Source organism: Zalophus californianus, chromosome 8 (assembly GCF_009762305.2).
Source record: "Zalophus californianus isolate mZalCal1 chromosome 8, mZalCal1.pri.v2, whole genome shotgun sequence".
Classification (NCBI taxonomy): domain Eukaryota; kingdom Metazoa; phylum Chordata; class Mammalia; order Carnivora; family Otariidae; genus Zalophus; species Zalophus californianus.
Genome location: NC_045602.1, coordinates 110,837,392 through 110,857,787, shown reverse-complemented (window position 1 = coordinate 110,857,787; position 20,396 = coordinate 110,837,392). Strand labels below are relative to the sequence as shown.

The 20,396-nt window shown below is 53.8% G+C and overlaps 2 protein-coding genes across 7 annotated transcripts; one reads left to right on the top strand and one right to left on the bottom strand.

Moving 5' to 3' along the window:
• Positions 1-305: 305 nt before the first annotated feature.
• PCED1A (PC-esterase domain containing 1A) lies at positions 306-5,048 on the bottom strand. Of its 6 annotated transcripts, none has more exons than XM_027621797.1 (8): positions 4,639-5,048; positions 4,206-4,350; positions 3,599-3,678; positions 3,252-3,490; positions 3,009-3,159; positions 2,645-2,912; positions 1,030-1,101; positions 306-691 (listed from the first exon to the last, which is right to left on the bottom strand). In XM_027621797.1, exons 2-8 carry the CDS (start codon positions 4,327-4,329, stop codon positions 444-446), a joined length of 1,182 nt encoding a protein of 393 aa, XP_027477598.1. In that variant the 5' UTR covers positions 4,330-4,350; positions 4,639-5,048; the 3' UTR covers positions 306-443. The 6 variants fall into 6 exon arrangements, with proteins under 6 accessions (XP_027477598.1, XP_027477602.1, XP_027477595.1 ...); XM_027621801.1 differs by having other exon boundaries at positions 2,645-2,891; positions 3,069-3,159; XM_027621794.1 differs by having other exon boundaries at positions 1,030-1,305; positions 4,639-5,046.
• Positions 5,049-5,125: 77 nt separating this feature from the next.
• VPS16 (VPS16 core subunit of CORVET and HOPS complexes) lies at positions 5,126-20,197 on the top strand. Its single transcript, XM_027621793.1, has 24 exons — positions 5,126-5,253; positions 11,608-11,696; positions 11,922-12,019; positions 12,101-12,229; positions 12,307-12,451; positions 12,591-12,706; positions 12,807-12,929; positions 13,061-13,116; positions 13,468-13,557; positions 13,667-13,761; positions 13,866-13,942; positions 14,410-14,541; positions 14,655-14,782; positions 14,919-14,954; positions 15,144-15,252; positions 15,422-15,556; positions 15,652-15,760; positions 15,852-15,949; positions 16,035-16,142; positions 16,477-16,554; positions 16,655-16,824; positions 16,904-17,000; positions 17,666-17,769; positions 17,885-20,197. Exons 1-24 carry the CDS (start codon positions 5,201-5,203, stop codon positions 18,027-18,029), a joined length of 2,520 nt encoding a protein of 839 aa, XP_027477594.1. The 5' UTR covers positions 5,126-5,200; the 3' UTR covers positions 18,030-20,197.
• The last annotated feature ends 199 nt before the right edge of the window (positions 20,198-20,396 follow it).

Here is a 20,396-nt window from a genome sequence, read left to right as displayed (position 1 = left end):
CAGAAAATAGAGAATTCGCCAGATCCCAAATTCCAAATAAAATATTGACAGTTTCAACTCAGCCCTTGCTATCTTCCAATCCCAAAGAGCAGCTGACGACAGGGGACCCCTCCGGGATCTTTAAGCACACCTGTGTTCTGGTAAGGGTGGAAATGAGTGTGTGAGATAGCAGGAAGGACACGTTCAATGATTTTTAAATAGTGTGAGGTGAAAGGGCCAAGGCTGGAGAGGGCCCAGAGGCAGCTCCCCAACTCTTCAGATCATGGTTTGGGAAACCCATCCCCTCACACAGGAAGATGCCACTCTGTTCTTCCATGCCTTTATTAGTGACAGCAATGGACAAGAACAATGCCAGGCATAACAGACACCCTGACCCAGCACCGGGGGTGGCAAGCAGGCCCTGTAGGGCCACTGGCACATCCAGCCCCAGTCCAAGATCCAGTCTACCCAGGCCATGTCCCCGAATGGGCAGGAGGCTGTCTGTCCAGTTTGTTTGTGTGGATCAGTCTGTCTGAGTGTCTGAGCCGCTGCCTGCAGGGCCCCCCTATCCTCGGCACGTGGTAGGGGCTGTTGGGAGCACAGCGTGGCATCCCCCGGTGGACCACTGGGCCCCGGTGCTGACCATGGGGGATAGGGCCAGGGACTGGAGGTGGCAGGGGGCCAGGCACAAAGTTCACTCCAGGGCCACATCCTACAAAAGAACCAGCCATTATCAGAGAGCGGGCTTCTGACCAGGTGAGCCCAGCTCTGCCTCCGGGCAGCTTCAATCCTCCAGGGTGAGCTTCTCTGGGCTTCTGTTTCCCCATCTATGAAATGGCAACACCGCTTCCCCTACCACCAAACCAGCAAATTATGACAATCAATGAGTTAATTAACGAGTCTACAGACGTTGTTGTAGATCCAGCAGTGACTGGACCCAACCCTGGGGCACAAGGAGCTATCCAACTCTTCTCGGTCCGCTTGGGCACGTTGGGGCAGGCGCACAGGGAGGCTGGGAGAGGTGGGAGGGGAGGCTGCAGAGGCACCTACCTAAGTGGGATGACATCGAGAAGTCTTCTGTTGAATTATAATTGAAGAATTCGTGGGGTGGGAAGGGCTGGCCTGGGAAAAAAGGGGTGTCCTGGGGCAGGGGCGGAAACAAGGGAGGTGGCGAGGGCTGAGGAATGGGGTAGGGGAAAGGCATGGGAGGGGGCAGGGGAGAGAGCTGGGGTGGGGGCAAGGCCAGCTGCTCCCCGAAGTCTGGGGGCTGCCCATGGCTCCCCTGGAACGGATGATCCGGCTCTCGCCAGTCCTCAATCCACGGGTCTAAGAACGGGATGGTTGTTTGTTTTAGGCCTGAGAGCCAGGCCGCCCAGAATTCTGGTTGTCCACACTCTTAAACCTCTCTTCCCTCCTCCTGGAGAAAAGGGCCACCAGGCGGGGGCACCCTCTGCTTCCTACCCCGTCTTCTTCATTCTCTCTCATCTCAGGCCAAGCCCAGGGTACGCTCCTTCTTCCTGGCCTTTCTCAAAGTCACAGATCTGCCTCTGCCCTGACCTCATGCTTCCCTCTAGAGCCTTCTCCCTTTGTATGCCCAGTTCCTCTATCTGTAGCCTTTTCCTCTCCTAGCTCCTCCCCAAGGACCAACAAATGAGCCTGAGAAGTCTTCTCTCTAGACACCATGACACCCTCTCACGTTGTGGGTCTCACAACCCACAGCACCTCAGAGGTCTGCCGGAACCAAATTCACCAATCACATCCTCCCACCTAACTCCTCCTTTTCACATCCCTATTCCTGGACCTCCAAACTGAGTTCAGAAGACCTAAGTCACCACAAACTAGCCTTACAACCGTTAGAGCACCCCTCTCTTTGCTAGGGATTAGTTCTCATCTAAAAAACAAAGAAACCTAACCATTATATAGTCAAAGTCCTAATCCACCTCCTCACGGCTCCAACTCCTGGCTACCAAGTCCTTGTTTACCTCCGTGACATTCCTGGCCTCTCTGTGCCCTCACACCCTCTGGTGCTGCTATAAACAGCCTTCTAACATGACTTGTGCCCCCAACTCAACAAACACTACCCTGTAGGTACCATGTACATAGCAATTGTGCTAGACACCAAGGTCAAAAGGGATGAGCTGGCAACAAGGTAGGAACCTCGCCCTTTGTGGACATGATCCAGGGGGAAAGCAGACATGGAAACAATCAGCCACCATGCTCCTTTTGAGAGCAAGCAGGAACTGAGAGGCTTGACAGCACCAGCTGAGGGGCTTCTTTGCTTCTGCAACATCGCATGACTGCCCTTCCTCCATTTCCATCTTTCCACCCCCCCACCCCCATGCCTGGCTAGAAGTCCCCGCATTTCTTCCCTACTCATCTGTGGGATAGGGGTCTTTTGACACGCTGCCTTATGTGCTCAAAGCTTACATAAACTCACTCACATACAGAGATGACTATAAGCTAGACCATACGGAACCAGAACTTAGATCAAAACGTTGCTCCCGTGATCTCACCCTCCCCAGGGGATGAGAAAGGTGCACTCAGGAGCTACAACAATCCTTCAATAGGCCTCTACTCCGAGTACTCTGTCCTATTCTGTTTCTGAGCCCTATGCTCTAAGAACCCCCTCTGCATCACTCTCCTACTCCCTTGTGGTAGGGCTCACCAGAGGGATAGTCATGCTTGGGCAGCTCCACGCCCCAGGCGTCGGCCACGTGGGTCAGAAGCAAGTGTGAGAGGTGGCGGTGCGCATGTTGGTCCCAGTGGACACCGTCCCGGTGACGGTGCTGTACCGCATGCCGAAAATGAAAGTGGAGGTCGAGGACATCAAAGCAGTGGTCCCCGGCCAGTGTCGCACTGTAGAAGTTCCCTTCAACCACATCCCGCCGCAGAGACCCTGCCAGGGGCTGGAGCTGAGTAAGAAAGTGCAGCATCTAAGAGCCGCACAATGAAGCAGGGTCGGGAGGGAAGGCTCTCTGTCTACCAGTCAGCTGCCTCCTCCCCCATCCTGAAGGGCCTCAGTCACTTGCCTCTGGCAGAAGGAAACCCCCAGTGACACGCTCCCCCAAGGGCATGGCCATGTTCCACACCAGCAGGCACGAGTCTGGCAACACCTGGTCCATGCGCACAAACACCCGCTCCAGGTTCTCCCGGTAGCTCTCCATCGAGCAGCGGCCATACCTGTCGGACAGCACAGAGGGTGGGCAAGAGGACAGGGCCTCTGAGCCATACCTCCACCCCCAACCAGTATTTCCCTCTCCCCCCGCCCCAACCTGGAGAGATCCCAGAGGCAGGAGTTGATGATCACCAGGTCCGGGGCAGGCCCATATGTCAGCTCCTCCAGGACGCCCTCGAGGTACTCGGAGTAAACGCGGGTGAGGAAGTAGAAGCGCACAAGGTGGTGGCCAGAACCCGAGCAGAACTGGCGGACCTCCCGGTACTGCGTCCCGTTGTGTAGCTCGCCCAGCTGACCCCCAGCCACCAGCTGGTCCTGTTCAAAGCTCAGCTCCCCCTGCCCACCCCCCCCACCCAGCTGGTCAGACCCTGCCAGGGAGGAAGACCCTGCCAGGCCAGGGTCTGTGCCCACCCACCACTGGCGTGGCTACCAAGCTTCCCTCACCTTGGCTTTCAACTGGGCGGCTGTGAGCAGTGAGTCCCTCTGGAGCAAGAGCACCAGGTCCTTGTACACAGCCCGCTGGACTGCAGGGAGACAGAGATCCTGAGGCTAAAACAAGCCTCACCCCACCCTAGCTCCTCCCAAGTCCAGGCCTCCCATCTTCCCAAGGTTGGGGCTGCCCAACACCACCTCTATGGAGTTCATTAGAGAGGCAGGAAAAAAGGTGAGGTTAAAAAAATCCTGGTACTACCTCTGCCTTCTGACAGTGCATGACCCCCAACTTAGTACACAGTGGCCCAATCACCTGGCAGAAGTAAGTCGGCCAAGTCACCCAGGAGACAGACAACACAGTCCACTGCTCCCATGAAGGAAAGTATGGGAGGCTGTCAGGGAGGAAAATGCTGAGCAAGGATGGGGTAAAAAATGTGACAGACTACATTGGTCAGGACACCTGTGGACGGTTGCATGGGGAAATAAAAAACAGAAAATCTACTGGACTGGAACAGACTAGGGGTCAGAAAGGAGGTTTCGGATGGTGACAAAGGGTCCAGTCATAGAAAACAGACTGAAGGTGCGAGGCTGGGTAGTGTGAACCTAGAGGGGCACTCACTTGAGTCCCCCAAGATGACCACGAACTTGTTGTGTAGCAGCTGCTGGACTTCCGAGGCCTGGAGGTGGACCATGGCGCTTCGCAGGGGGAGGCGCGGCTCCTCGTTCTCCAGACAGAAGACCATGCCGCCGCTGCCAATGACGGGCTGCGGGGAGAGGCCACTAAGCCGTGCGCGGGCGGGGACTCCGGACAGGTCGGCCCCAGGGCCCGCCCCAGGATAAATGAGACCTGCGCCGGCCCCTCCCGGGCTGCTCAGGGCTACGGAGGCGAGGTGGCGGCGGCAGAGCGGGACCCATGGTGGGGACCGGAGGCGGGGGGTCGTCAGCCCGCGGGCCACCAGGGCACCGAGGCGCTTCCCGCGCGGCGCCGCCCTGAGCCCCGCCACGTGCCCGCCGCCGCCCCGCGCATGCGCGCGCCCGCTAGCGCCAATTACCGAGTCCCGGGGCTCCGCACTGTTCACCCACGCCCGGGGCAGGCCCGCGCACCGCGCGCCTCGCCCTCTGGGGGCTCCGGGCCTAGCCTCATGTTCCCGCGCCCCGGGAGGCCAGTCGGTTCTGCACAGCCCGCGCCCAGCGGAACCCGTGCGTCCCGGTTAGCCGTCGGTGCGCAGCCCGGAGCCCAGCGCTCTCCATGCGTGCGTCGCGGCGGCCCCGACGGCGCCTCGGGCCTTGGAGCCCCGGGCGGCGACGCTCACAGCTTCCACTTCCGGTCACCCATGTCCCGCCCTGCGCGACCCCCGGCGCCCAAGGAGACAGGAAGGCGGCGGGGGTGGCCGCGGCGGCGGGCAGGGGCCAGGGCCGGGCCCACCCGGGCGGGCACGAGGCCCGGGTGTGGGCGGGGGCGCGGTGGCGGCCGAGTGCAGCTGCCCACAGTGGTGATGGCCGTGGCGGCAGCCTCGCCACGTGACCCGGACGGGCGGAAGCGGAAGTGTCGGCCCGGAGCCCGTGCTAGGCGGGTGTCCCCTCGGCGCTGCCCAGCCGCCGCCTGCACTAGCCATGGACTGCTACACGGCGAACTGGAACCCGCTCGGGGACTCTGCCTTTTACCGGTGAGCCGCCCCGCCCTGCCGCCCACGGCCCGGCTTACCCAGCTCGCCCGCCGGCTTGAGTCTTCGGGCGGAGCCGGCGGCGCGCGCCCCCGTCACTGTGGGCGCTGGGGTCCGCCCCTAGCCGGCTCTCCCCCGGCGTCTACCACTTAACGCACAGCGGCCTAATGACCAGGGGGCCGGGCCTTCCCCAGCTCCAGGAAGGAAACTGAGGCAATCACACCGCGGTCACACGAGTAGGGGCAGAGCCCAAAGCTGAAGCTCAGATCTGTCAGCCTCCGAAAGGATGCTCAGATCACGTTGAGGGAGACGGCCTGCGGGTGACAGCGAGTGTCCAGTCTCCTGCGGGGTAGTGCTGCCAAAGTCGGACTACAGGGGCGCTCCGCGGGAGGCGGGATCGCACGGCGGGTGGGGTAACAGCAAACTAGGAGAAGGGGGCGAATCCGGGGGCCCCGCGAGTGAGGACACTCAGCCCTCTCACGGGACTCGTAGAGTCCTAAACGATTGAAGTGAAGTGTAAACCGATCACATCATTACCCTGATAAGGATTTTTCAGTGGCGTCACTTCTTTGTAGGGTAACATACAAACTCCTATTGGAACATCTGTAAGTCAGCCTCTATTTGTCTCCAGCTCCGTCTGCCCCCCTCCTACCCAAGTCTTGCATTCTAGTTGCACAGAATTATAGGACCCCAGTACACCACAGTGTTTCATGGCTTCCCGTGTTTGCAACCAGCCTGCAGTTCCTTCTGTAGGTACTGCCATTGACCTCTATCTCACTGAAGAATTTTTGCTCATCTTTCAGGGCTTAGTTCAAGGGTTCTTTCTAAAATCTTCCCTGACCCATTTCCAGTAGAATCAGCTGACTTTCCTTTGGGCCTCATGGGCCCAGTGTTATGGTCTGTTATGAATAGCACAGTAGGGCAATATTTGCACAGGATTCTTCTGCTAAACTAAGTTCCTCGAGGGCCAAGACTATGTTTATCTATGTTCAATGCATCTTTAGAACAGTGCCTGTTATGTAGTAGTTGCCCAATACAGTTTTAAAAATACTTTATTGGTTTCGACTAAAGGTTATGAAGATACTGCACTGGGGTCGTATTTCAATACAAAGTACTCTTTTGTGTTAGTGAAACTATACCGTTGTTATTCACATATTAAAACATTTCAGTGTAATTTTTGATACACAGAATGTCAGCTCTTAACACTTCCAAGAAGGACAAATGCTTTGTGGCGATTTTTAGAGATCTGTTGCATTTGTTGTTTATTCATAATTCTTATCTCTTATAAATATGCATATGAAATATGCAGTATGAAAAAAATGCCAAAATTTGATTAAAAAGCAGTAAGGTCAGTAGGAAGTAACAACGATTTCAACTGTTTTTGTGGAGAAGGTATGCTATTTGACAAAAGTAGCCATGTAACTTAGTGTTTCATACATCATACACTTTTAAAAATATGACCTTATATTACCTTGGAAAATACATGTTGCCTACAAAAATTTGTTAAGCCAGAGAATGCTAAAGACAATTACCTCATTACCACAGAACTCCTGTTTTTCACATGCAGTCTTAGCTTTGTTGATACACCAGAAAAGTTTTAAATGCGAGTAAGTGTTGAGTGCATGCCATAGACATGACCTGTCTGGCTAGCCATCTTTCCTGTCCTGTGCTGCCAGGAAGAGTAGAGGTCTAAGCCTTGCTGTGGAGGATGTGTGATTTTTGATAATGGCTGTTGAGCCGTTCTGTGTGCTAGACACTATGTTAAGTATTTTATATGTATTAACTTGTTTGTCTCACGACAAACCTCCTAGTCTATTATACTCCCCTAGGACCTTATAGCTCTCTTTTACAGGAGAGGTAGGTATCGTTATTAGCCCCATCTTACTAAATAGGGAAACTGAGGCACAGAGAGGTTAGGTGGCCAGGTTACACAGCTGATAAGTGGTGGAGCCAGGCTTTGAATCCAGTGTTCTTCTAATACCTGTGTTAAACCGTAGGGTTTTTGGTTGTTGTTGCTGTTTTTAACAGGAAAATATAGCATATTCTAGCTTCACCGGAGTGGAAATATTTTAAATGCAGGTATTTGGTTTTATTCCTATTTGTGCATAGCTTTATGCCAGGACGTGTTCCAGTAAGTAAATGAATGATAACAGGCATTGCATTTCGAGTCCTGTCTGCAGGACGGGATTCTTTTGTGTTGGAAGTAATGTTCTGGAAAGCTCACTGAATTTGGGAAGGGAACGAGCGGGCATGGTTACTAGTTCTGATAGGGCTCCAGAATTTAAGCCATTTTTATCTTGAAAACCAAACTTGGATTAATCCTGTTTATTAATTTTGCCCAACCCTTTGCAGGGCTGAATGTGTATCAACCAATAAAAAGACATGGACCTTGTCTGCTCTCATAGAGCTTATAGCCAGCAGGAGAGACAGTTGATAAACATTAATGACTCAGTATTTGTTTAATCATAATCACTGTAAAGGAGAGCTATAAGGTCCTAAGAGAGTATAATAGACTAGGAGGTTAGAGGTAAAGAAGACTCAATGAAGGAAACAATAATGCCTCATCCAGGAGATGAGTAAATGTAGGTGCAGGGAGTGTGTTGGAAAAGAGCATATACAAAGGTCCTGAGGCTGGAAAGACTAGGACACTCTCAATCATCTAAACAAAGAGAGCCAGTGTGGCTGGATTGCCAGGGGTGTATGTGTTTGTGTGTGTGTATGTGTGTGTAAATAAGTAAGTTCCTTTTGGAAAGAGCAAGCAACAGGCCAGGGAGAAGTTGAAGATGGGGAACACTGGGGCAGTAATGTTGGAAATAGAAGGGGATGCGTCAGAAGAGTATTTAGGGAACAAAATCAAAGGAGATCATCATGGGTTGCACTGGGTAAGAAGGAGGTAGAGCAAGGAATTGAGGATGACTGGATTTTTGGCTTAAGATGAGAAAGGAGAGTGAGTTTTGTGGGGAAGGGGTTAGCTTGGTTTTGGACACATTGCTTCAGGTACTTTAGTAGAAACATCCCTTATGTTAAGGGAAAGGAGACAAGATACATTATGTACTCCTGAAACTCTTCTTAGAAGAGAGATTTGACTATTTTAGTAGGGTTTTTTTTTGGGAGGGGGACATATAAATACAAACATTTTTTTAAGATTTTATTTTTAAATAATCTCTACACCCAACGTGGGGCTCAAACTTACACCCCCAAAAGCAGGAGTCACACGTTCTACTGACTGAGCCAACCAGGTGTCCCTAAACGTGAACATTTAAAAAAAGTTGTGGTTAGGGGTGCCTGGGTGGCTCAGTCAGTTGGGCATCCGACTCTTGATTTCACCTCAGGTCATGATCTCAGGGTTGTGAGATCAAGCCCCGCGTCAGGCTCCCTGCTCAGTGGGGAGTCTGCTTGAGAGTCTCTCTCTCCCTCTCCCTCTGCCTCTCCCCCAGAAATAAAAAATAAGTCTTTAAAGATGGTGGTTAAATATACATAACGTAAAATTTACTACCTTAACCTTCTAAAGAATAGTCCAGTAGTGTTAAGTATATTCATGTTGTGCAATGAAATCTCCAGAACTTTTTCATCTTGCAAAATTGAAATTCTATAACCATTAAATAATAACTCCCCATGTTCCGCCTCCCCCAGCCACCATTCTGTTTTCTGTTTCTATGAATGTGACTATGGTAGAGAGTGGAAGCATACAGTATTTGTCTTTTTGTGACTGGTTTATTTCACTTAGCATACTGTCCTGTACTCAAGGCTTATCCATATTGTAGCCTGTATCAAAATTTCATTCCTTCTTAAGGCTAAATAATATTGTACGTATATAACACATTTTATTTATGCAATATTCCATCAATGGATACTTGGGTTACTTCTATCTCATGGCTATTATGAATAATGCTGCTATGAACATGGTTGTACAAATGTCCCTTTGAGACTGTTTTCAGTTTATTGGATATATACCCTGAATAGAATTGCTGGATCACATGTAATTCTGTGTTTATTTATTTGAAGAACCATCAGACTCTTCCTTGGCAGCTACACCATTTTACATTCCACCAACAATGTACAGGAGTTCTTTAGTAGTATTTATTTTTATTTTTTAAAGACTTTATTTTTAAGTAATGTCTGCACCCAATGTGGGGCTCGAACTCACAACCTTAAGATCAAGAGTTGCACGCTCCACCGGCTGAGCCAGCCAGGCGCCCCAATAGTATTTATTTATTCATTTATTTTTGAAGATTTTATTTATTTATTTGACAGAGACAGCGAGAGCAGGAACACAAGCAGGGGGAGCGGGAGAGGGAGAAGCAGGCTTCCCGCGGAGCAGGAAGCCCGATGCGGGGCTGGATCCCAGGACCCTGGGACCACGACCCGAGCCGAAGGCAGACGCTTAACGACTGAGCCCCCCAGGCGCCCCTGGGAGTGGTTTTTATTGGAGTTCTTATGCATTCATAGATCAATTTGGAATGTTTCTCCAGGTTTTCTATATCTTTGAGTAAACTTTGATTTCATTTTTTTTAACTTTTTTTTAAAGATTTTATTTATTTTTGAGAGAGAGAGAGAGAGAACGAGCACAAGTACAAGCAGGGGGAGGGATAGAGGGAGAAGCGACTCCCAGCTGAGCCGGGAGCCTGATGAGGGACTCAATCCCAGGACCGTGAGATCATGACCTGAGCCACCTAGATGTCCCTCTTTCAAGTTTTTATTTAAATTCCAGTTCATTATCTTATAGTGTAATGTTAGTTTCAGGTGTAGAATTTAGCGATTCGTCACTACAGAAAACACCTGGTGCCCATCTCAGCGGTGCCCTCCTTAATTCCCATCACCTATTTAACCAACCCCCCCACCCCAGCCCCACCCCCCACCCACCCCCTCCCGTCACCCTCAGTTTGTTCTCTATAGTTAAGAATCTGTTTCCTGGTTCAACTCTCTTTCCCCCCACCCCATGATTGTATTTTGTAAAAACTTTTGTTAGGTTTATTCTTGCATATCATCATTTTATTGCTGTCATGATTAGGGTCTTTTAAAGTCATATTCTAATTGATTCTTGCTATGATATATAAAATTTATCAGTATAGGGCGCCTGGGTGGCTCAGTTGGTTAAGCGACTGCCTTCGGCTCAGGTCACGATCTTGGAGTCCCGGGATCGAGTCCCGCATCGGGCTCCCTGCTCAGCAGGGAGTCTGCTTCTCCCTCTGACGCTCTTCCCTCTCGTGCTCTCTGGCTCTCATTCTCTCTCTCTCAAATAAATAAATAAAATCTTTAAAAAAAATAAAAAAATAAAATTTATCAGGATAGAAAATATGTAGGTTTTTGTTGATCGCTCTTCTGAGCTCTTTTGTTCATTATTCCATAGCCTGCTTTGGATTTTCTAAGTAGACAATCACTTTATTTGTGAATAGCAGCAAACTCACTCCTTTTCCGAAATATAAACCTCTTTTTATTTTTTTTCTTAAATTATTTTGCGAGAACCCCAAGAAGAATGTCAGATAGAAGATAATGGTAGGCATCTTTCGGATTCTTAATCAGGAAGGCCCCCGAAATGATACTGGAGGAAACACTCCCCTTAAATGCTGCCTTCTCTTGGCTTCCTGGGATAGGACCCACTCCTTTTCCATCCCTTGTCCCCACCTCCAGCCTTCAAATGATGGCATGCCTTAGACCTGCTACTCCGTCTTCATGCCACACACACTCTTGGCGACCCACGCCCTTCTCAGATTGCAGTCATCTCGTGCCAGCTTGTGATTTCTGTTACTCCCATAAGCTGAGCATTCAGAGATTGACATCTCTAGCCCAGGGCTCTGTCCCCCCAGCTCTGGAGTCACCGAAGGGCTCCTCTGGGGTTTCTTTCAAGTAAGTACTTGCTAACTAACTCAGTGCCTCTAAAACGGAGATCGTTATCGACAAGCGTTGAGGGGGACCCCTGGCTGGACAACCTGCTTTGGTGTTAAAAACCAGAAATAGAAGAAAGCCTACCTGCCCTGCGAGACCCTCCTTAGAGGATCTGATTTCCTGCTAATGCAGGCCCAAGCCAGCCACCCCACCCTAGTCCCACCTCAGTTTTAGCCCTGGATATTGACCACGTAGCCTGTCTCTTGTGCCGGGAGCTCCTGCCATCCTTGGACACTTGCCCAACGAACCACGTCCTGCCCTGCCAACACCCTCTGCTCCGTTACCTGCTGTCCCTAAGCATGCATGTGGTCAGTTGCCCGAGCTGTCTCTAGGCATCGCCCTCTCCCACCTGTGGGGGGCCTCGACTGCCCTGTGAAGGACAAATGGAAGCTTTAGGGGTTCCTGTGGGCTCACTCCATCTGGACACAGGGTCATGAGGAGGCTAATTTCTGCTTGCCTCTGTGTGGGCAGGAAGTATGAGCTGTACAGCATGGACTGGGACCTGAAGGAGGAACTCAGGGACTGCCTGGTAGCCGCTGCGCCCTATGGGGGCCCCATTGGTATGTCACCCCTCTGCCACTGCATGTTCTGGGACAATGGGGTGAACTCGAGGTGTATGATGCCTGGGGTCCTTGTTGTCAGGTGGTTCTTGCTAACGTGGCCACCCCTCTTCCCCCCCATTTCTCACCCCCTGCTGAGATGCTTTAAATTTTGGTTCTCCTGAAGCTTGCTTCATATGGGGTGGGCCTGGGGAGCTGGACAGAAAATCTCTTCTTCAACTACAGCACTGCTGAGGAACCCGTGGCGGAAGGAGAAGGTGGCCAGCGTACGGCCAGTGCTTGAGATCTACTCTGCCTCTGGCCTGCCTCTGGCCAGTCTGCTGGTGAGCACCCCTGATCCCCACTGGGGTTAGGCTGGGTCTGTGTCCCAAGGACAGCCTCAGGAACCTCCGTCTCCTCTGCAGTGGAAGAGTGGGCCCGTGGTGTCCCTAGGCTGGTCAGCTGAGGAGGAGCTGCTCTGCGTGCAGGAAGATGGTGTAGTGCTGGTCTACGGGCTTCATGGCGACTTCCGGAGACACTTCAGCATGGGCAATGTAGGGGCTGCAGGGGGCTGGGGAAAGGGATGGAGTCTGGGACTCTGGCTCCCTCAACCCATGGCCCCTCTCCCCAGGAGGTGCTCCAGAACCGGGTTCTAGACGCCCGGATCTTCCATACTGAGTTTGGTTCGGGGGTGGCCATCCTCACTGGGGCCCACCGCTTTACGCTCAGCGCCAATGTGGGTGATCTTAAACTTCGCCGGATGCCGGAGGTGCCGGGTGAGCCCTGATATTCCTGAGACAGTCACTCAACACCCACAGACGTGCCTCCAGACTGGGGGCGGGGGCGGGGGGGGGCAAGAGAGGCAGAAGCTGTGGGCTCTGGTCATCCTGAAGTTGTCCCCTTCCCCGGCTGCAGGTCTGCAGAGCGCACCCTCATGCTGGACCACACTGTGCCAGGAGCGAGCTGCACACATTCTTCTGGCCGTGGGGCCTGATCTTTACCTCCTCGACCATGCAGCCTGCTCGGCAGTGGTGAGGGCCCTGAGTGGGAGTGAAATGGAAGGCAGGGAATGGAGGAGGCAGTGGGGGAAGCTCCGAGAAAACATCTGGTGTCCTCCCTGGCCTGTCCCAGACACCCCCTGGCCTGGCCCCCGGAGTGAGCAGCTTCCTGCAGATGGCAGTCTCCTTCACCTCCCGACACCTGGCACTCTTCACAGACACGGGCTACATCTGGATGGGGACGGCATCACTCAAGGTGTGATCCTGGGACAACATGGGGGCACCCTGCCTTACCCAGGAAAGATCTGTTAGCGGTAGGGGAAAGGGCTTTTTAACCAGACTGGTGACTACCGGGACAGGGCCGTGATGTTCCCTGCACCCTTTCAGGAGAAGCTGTGTGAGTTCAACTGCAACATCCGGGCCCCCCCCAAGCAGATGGTCTGGTGAGAATGGGGGTGTTGTGTTGGGGGCGGGTGCAGCCTTGTTTCCTGGGACACCTTGATTCATCTTGTCTACTGGCCAAGCCAGGTGGAGCTTGCATCTTATCATCTCTGCCAGTGCATGCTTGAGGGAAACCCCTGCCCCGCTGTGGGCCCCAGATGCCCCTGGGAGCTGACAGCACAGGGGGAGAGGGAAGCAGATGTTGGTCAGAGGAATGGGTTAAGGGGCAGCACGCATGTGCAGGGCTGTCCCAAGGCAAAGCAATGTAAGCAGTGATGTGGGAAGGTGGGAGAAGTGTCTGTGGGCCCAGGGTCCTGTATGTGTCCCGGATGTATGTGTGATGCTGCCCACAGGTGCAGCCGTCCTCGGAGCAAAGAGAGGGCTGTCGTGGTGGCCTGGGAGAGGCGGCTAATGGTGGTGGGTGATGCACCTGAGAGCATCCAGTATCCTTGGAGGGCTGCCTGCAGGGGGGTGGGAGGGGAAAGGAGGAGAGGGAGGGTCACCTCCCCCGCCGCATTTCCGTGTGCTCTTGGGAACCTTGACCAAGCTCAGGTTTGTGCTGGATGAAGATTCCTACCTGGTGCCTGAGCTGGATGGGGTCCGCATCTTCTCTTGTAGCACCCATGAGTTCCTGCATGAGGTTCCAGGTGAGGCCCTCACCGGGTACCATGGGACCCAGGGCAGGATCAGGGCATCGAGGCAGTGCTGAGGATTCCCTGCCCTCCCAGTACTCACCAACACTCTCTCCTAGTGGCCAGCGAGGAGATCTTCAAAATTGCCTCGATGGCCCCTGGAGCACTGTTGTTGGAGGCCCAGAAAGAGTACGAGGTAAAGCCCTAGGCTTCTCTCCCTGGATCCCAGGATGTTCTTCTCCTTCCCTTTTGTAATTGGCTCAGCCCCATGCCCCTGGCTGGGCAAGGTAGACTCAGCCAGGTGCCACTTGTCGAGAGGAGTCCAGGCAGGACACTGGGCTGGGGAGAGCCAGCTCAGGTAGACTGAAGTGACATGGTGTCCTCCATGTGGTGATGGGGAGATGCAGGGAACCCCTACTATCCCCAGCCCAGGCACCAATCAGGGCCACCATCAAGGCCCCTTGCCAGCAATTGTGGGCGGATATGGCGGGGGATGTATGGGTACCTTGGGTGGACTGTGGGCTAAGGGAGTTTGGGCTTTGGCCTCTGCAGTCCCTCCATACCAGCCCATTTGAACCACAGCCCAGAGGGGTGGGGGGACCAGACATGGGGGTGTTCTCTGTCATATTACCCCATCCCCGGCACCCCTCCCCCACCTCCTAGAAAGAGAGCCAGAAGGCAGATGAGTACCTACGGGAGATCCAGGAGCTGGGGCAGCTGACCCAGGCCGTGCAGCAGTGCATCGAGGCTGCGGGACATGAGCATCGGCCAGACATGCAGAAGAGTCTGCTCAGGGTTGGCCTGGCCAGTGGTGCTGGGGAGTGGGGTGCTGGGCAGGGGGGGGTGCCCTAGCAGGAGGGGTGGGGCGAACGGTACGATCTCCTCTGTCACCCTGTGGCTCTTCTCAGGCGGCCTCCTTTGGAAAGTGTTTCCTCGACAGATTTCCACCTGACAGCTTTGTGCGCATGTGTCAGGACCTGCGCGTGCTCAATGCCATTCGGGACTACCACATCGGGATCCCCCTCACTTATAGCCAGTATCCTCAAACGAGCTGCAAGGATGTTTACAGTCAGTGGTGGTGGGGGAAGGGGAAGGGGCTGAAGACGCTGCCCGCAAGTCCTTGGCAAATAGGGCTCATACCCCAGCTGGATTCTTAACCAAGTAAAATGCAGATACAAGCAGCTCACCATCCAGGTGCTGTTGGACAGGTACAGCAAGCCCCAGGGTTGTGGGAGGAGGGCTCTATGCGGGCAGGTGTTATAGCCCCTGGTGGGTTCTTGTGGTCATTGCTCACCCATTTCTTTGAGAGCTGGGAGGCCTGAGTTACAGGCTGGGCCCCTCTGCCCTCTCTTTCTATCCCACCTCACCCCCATATGTTTTATCCCTTTGCCTGCCAGGCTGGTGTTGAGGAGGCTTTACCCTCTGGCGATCCAGATCTGTGAGTACCTGCGCCTTCCTGAAGTACAGGGTGTCAGCAGGATCCTGGCCCACTGGGCCTGCTACAAGGTGAGGACGTAGGGTGGGCTTCAAAGTCATTTAGAGGATTCCAGGCCCCCATGGGATGTGGGAAATACAAAGTGTAGAGCTGAAGGGGGATGTCCTGATCCAGGGCCAGTGGGGTCAGGGGGGTGAAGGGTGAGATCCAGCTGTGTGTGACACCCCCCCCCATCTGCAGGTGCAACAGAAGGATGTGTCCGACGAGGATGTTGCTCGGGCCATTAACCAGAAGCTGGGGGACACGCCAGGCGTCTCTTACTCTGACATTGCTGCACGGGCCTATGGCTGTGGCCGCACGGAGCTGGCCATCAAGGTGTGGGCGCCCAGCCCTCCCCAGATGCTCTGACACTGGTATTTGAGGCCCCCAGTCCAGCTCCTTCTCTCTGTGCCTTTCTCCCCACCCCACAGCTGCTGGAGTATGAGCCACGCTCTGGGGAGCAGGTACCCCTTCTCCTAAAGATGAAGAGAAGCAAATTGGCACTGAGCAAGGCCATCGAGAGTGGAGACACTGATCTGGGTAAGCAGGGTTTGAGAGAGGGCAAGGCTGGAGCCCCTGGGCTAAGCACGGGTCCGGGCCAGAGTCCCCACACCACCTTATCGTTCCTTAGTGTTCACGGTGTTGCTGCACCTGAAGAATGAGCTAAACCGAGGAGACTTTTTCATGACTCTTCGGAACCAGCCCATGGCCCTGAGTTTGTACCGACAGGTGTGTGCCCTGGGCAGGGGTGGGGCTGGAATCTCCTGAGCCCCTGAGCCGGCCTTGCTGACTGACTGCCTGTCCATGGCCCCAGTTCTGTAAGCATCAGGAGCTAGAGACATTGAAGGACCTTTACAATCAGGATGACAACCACCAGGAGTTGGGCAGCTTCCACGTCCGAGCCAGCTACGCTGCAGAGGAGGTCTGAGGTCCACAGAGTGGGTGGGGCCTGTGGGCTGGGCTGGCTGCTGGTCGGGCTCCTTCTCCAGGCATCTGGGCCTCCTCTCCGGTACACACCCCATCTGGTCCTCACTGTTGCGGGAGAGTCTGAGAAGATACGAGGACAGGATGGTGGTCAGTCCCGGGGAGCTCGCGTCCCCTCTAGGGACACTGGGGTGGTGCCCCCAGCGGCTAAGGCTGGCCCTAGTGACCCCGGTCGCCCAGGGGGCAGGGACCGGGGAGAGAAGTGTAGCCCAAGTAGGGAAGGCTGATTTCCTTGGTGCCGTGAGCTCAGGCTTCCCTGCTTGCCCCTGTAGCGTATCGAGGGGCGAGTCGCGGCTCTGCAGACGGCAGCTGACGCCTTCTACAAGGCCAAGAATGAGTTCGCAGCCAAGGTTTGCCTTACTCTTTTCTGAGAACCTCCTCTGTTCCCAGTCTTGCCTCCTTGTCCCTGTTGGCCCCATCCGGCCCCATGTGGCCTCATCTCTGCCCCAGGCCACGGAGGATCAAATGCGGCTCCTGCGGCTGCAGCGGCGCCTGGAAGATGAGCTGGGGGGCCACTTCGTGGACCTGTCTCTGCATGACACGGTCACCACCCTCGTCCTTGGCGGCCACAGCAAGCGCGCGGAGCAGCTGGCACGTGACTTCCGCATTCCGGACAAGAGGTAAGTGAGGCTCGGGCGCGGGTAGGTCCTGGGACTGCCCACCCGCCCCGCAGCACCTGCGAGCCCAGCTTCCCTGCAGGCTCTGGTGGCTGAAGCTGACCGCCCTGGCAGATCTGGAAGACTGGGAGGAGCTAGAGAAGTTTTCTAAGAGCAAGAAATCGCCCATTGGCTACCTGGTGAGGCAGGGGCCCTGCGTCCACCCCACGCCCAGGGGGAGTAGCCCTGGGGAGGGGACCAGGCCCAGAGACAGGCAGATGGCCCATTCCTGCATCTGTTCAGCCTCCTGCATAGTTAGCACACTCGTGGGCCAGGTCTGTGGGCAGGTGGGCTCGGATTAGCCCACAGATGTTGGCCGGAGAAGGAATGAGCTGCTCTCCCCAAGGAGGCCCACTGCCGGCACCGTGTGCCAAAGGGAAAGTCTTGTGGGAGCAGGGGGTGGAGGGGCACCGGGGGGGCATGTTCGGGAGGCAGTGGATGAGACTGAGGGGGATTGTTTTCTGTGGCAGGTGGTTCAGTGGTGTGGCGGGTAGGTGGGATAAGGGCAGCCGTGAGAGAAAACACGGGCCCTGAGAAGGCAGGGGACTCCTATTGCGAGAGGGTAGCCTCGGATGATGGAGTGGCCGCATGGACAAGGCTCTAACAGATCTGTGGTATACGTGGTTCCTGCCCTGAGACTGTTGAGATCACAACTGTTGTATGTGTGTCGGGGTGGGGGTAGGATGAGATTATGCACGCTGAAGGGCGAATGAAATACACAAGGACATGTGTCCATGGGGCTTTTGCTCATAAGAGGACAGGAAGGCGCTGCCTTATCTTCTCCTTCTCCCCACCTTCTCCTAAGCCCTTTGTCGAGATCTGCATGAAGCAACACAACAAATATGAGGCCAAGAAGTATGCCTCCCGCGTGGGTCCTGAGCAGAAGGTCAAGGCCTTGCTTCTCGTTGGGTGCGTCGGCTGAGAGCCCTGTGGGTGCTGGGTGGCTGAACCAGGGGGCTGATGAGGGGCACGGTCTGTGCCCTTGGGCAGCCTGACACCATCTCCCCTCCTGCTCAAACCACAGGGATGTGGCTCAGGCCGCAGATGTGGCCATTGAGCACCGGAACGAAGCAGAGCTGACTCTTGTGTTGTCCCACTGCACTGGAACCGCAGACGCGGCCACAGCCGACAAGATTCAGCGGGCTAGGGCACAAGCCCAGAAGAAGTGAAGGGCTCACTCTGCACGTCACCCTGCGCTCTAGGCCTGGCAGAAGCGTCACTGCTTACCCAGCTTCTTTAGAGCTGAGCTAAGCTGAGGAGCTGGGGTGGGGTGGGAGCCAGGGATCTGATTGTAAATAAAGTTGGGACATTTTAGAACACTTGTCGCATGCAGTCCAGCCTAAGGGAAAGCATGCTGGAGGCAGAACCATCCAGACGCTTCGGCAAAACTCCGTGTGTTTGATTGTGTTGGGGCTGGAGGGGGAGCGCCTCAGCGATATTTACAAGAGACCTGCCCCTCTCCACAGTTACGGAAGACGGTCCTGTAACTAAGCTCCCAGCGCCTAGGAAGATTACGGGGAGCTGTGCAGAACTCCAGCAGCAGCCCATCAAGAGCCAATCTGAAAAGCATTATACACATACACACAAGAACCATGCTAAACACTTCACCATTGCTATTTCATTTATTCCGTAAGACAGCCCTGTGAGATGGGTAACATCACCCCATGTTACAGAAGAGGAGATTGAGGACTGAGGAGGTGTGGTAACGGAGTATATGGCAAAACTGGGATTTGAAACCTGATGGCGCTTGGGGGGGGTCTCAGAGCTTCTCCTCAGCTATTGTGACAGAAGAGGCATGACTGAAATCGGGCCCTCTGAGTGGAGGAGCCCGAGGAAGGCCCCTGTTCGCACTACAGTAAGGGTTGGAGGGCCGATGAGCGTGTGGCCAGTGTGTTGGAGGGTTAGAGAAAGAGCCTTCACGAACCACGCCCACCTAACAGTGGGGAGCAACTCCTACGTGGTCTCGGGGCTGACGAGAAAAGGAAGACGGAACATCTCAATTCTGCCAAGGAAGAACTACAAACGAGCGACCCCTGGCTCTACCTGACCCCGAACAGAGGCTCCATCCCCATCAGCAGCAGTGCTTTCTTGGCCCTGCAGACGCCCATCTCTGGCCTTCAGCGTACAGTCCGGTTACGTGAGCTTCATGGCCCGTGCTCCCACCCAACACTGAGGGCATTTCCTTTTCCTCTTTTTGGGCCCTTCGTCTAGAAGGAGGACAAAGGAGGAAACCAAAGCCCAGAGGGAGGGCAGGCCTTCCTGGAGCTTCTGGTTTTCCCCTGTTAATGCTTTTACAGTTGACTTGCAATGAGTGCCTGAAAAGAGTGAGAGACTCGGGGCCTGGTAAGCTGTTTCTTTTTCTTCTTCTTCCTCCACCTGATTTGTAACTTTGAATTTGAAACTTTGAATACCTTCCAAGGGGATATACATCACATTGTAAAACAGCCATTTATTATGCTCACCTCTTACTACATGGTTCAAGAATCTGGACAGGATAAAACGGTGGTTTGTGTCTGCTCCACATAATTGGGACATCAGCTAGAAGACTCAAAGGTGGGATAACCTGATAGCTGGGGGCCGAAATCATCGGAAGGATTGGCAACTCACAAGTCTGGCTGCTGAAGCTGGTTGTTGACTGGAACCTTAGCCGGGGTTGTCGGCCAGGGCACCTACAACCCAGCAGAGCTCACAACATGGCGTTCAGCTTCCAAGGGCAGCATCCCAAGAGAGCTGGGCAGAACTGTACTGCCTTGCCCAACCTAGCTTTGGAAGTTGCACAGGGCCACTCAATACCTGCCACATTCTGTTGGTCAGGGCAGTCCCACCCCATTTCAAGTGGAGATCGACTCCATCTCTTGGTAGGGGAGAGGCGAGGCTCTGGAAGAGTGTATAGAACTGGCAATGTGGCCAGTTTTTGGAATCACAGATAGGCAAAGCCCCTCAGCCTTCTATCACAGAAATCAGCAGACCTCCAGGGAGAGGAAGAGAGATCCCAATAGTAGGTTCATTGTTTGGGACTCTTTTCCTCCCCAACCTTGCTTTCACAATTCCTCACTGCCCTGGCAGCGCTTTGATGCCTTTCAAAAATGTTATCTCCAGTTTTTCTAGCTGTTCTCAGTGAAAAAGGGTTGAGACTATAGAACCCAATGTGCCCTCTCTGGAAAGGGTGCCCTGAGCACTGCTTTGAGAATGTACACAATAAAAAGTCTGCACCCCCAAGTCACATGCCCCATATATACTCCTGCGATGTGCAAACATTAAGCACTGGACATAGGAAGTTTTAGAAATACGTGAGAAAAAATAATGATGACATACAAATAAAGTGATTACAACTTCATAAGAAGTGTGTATGTGGGGTAGAAGCACCAGAGTCCAACAGGAGAGTTGTCTGAAAAAGGCAGTGTACTTTTTTGTAAAGTTAAACCCTGATTTTCCCCCCAACATTTTATCACAAACACTTTCAGACAAAAAAAAAAAACAACAAACTTTCAGACATACAGCTAAGTTGAAAGAATTTTATGGTGAACACCTGTATA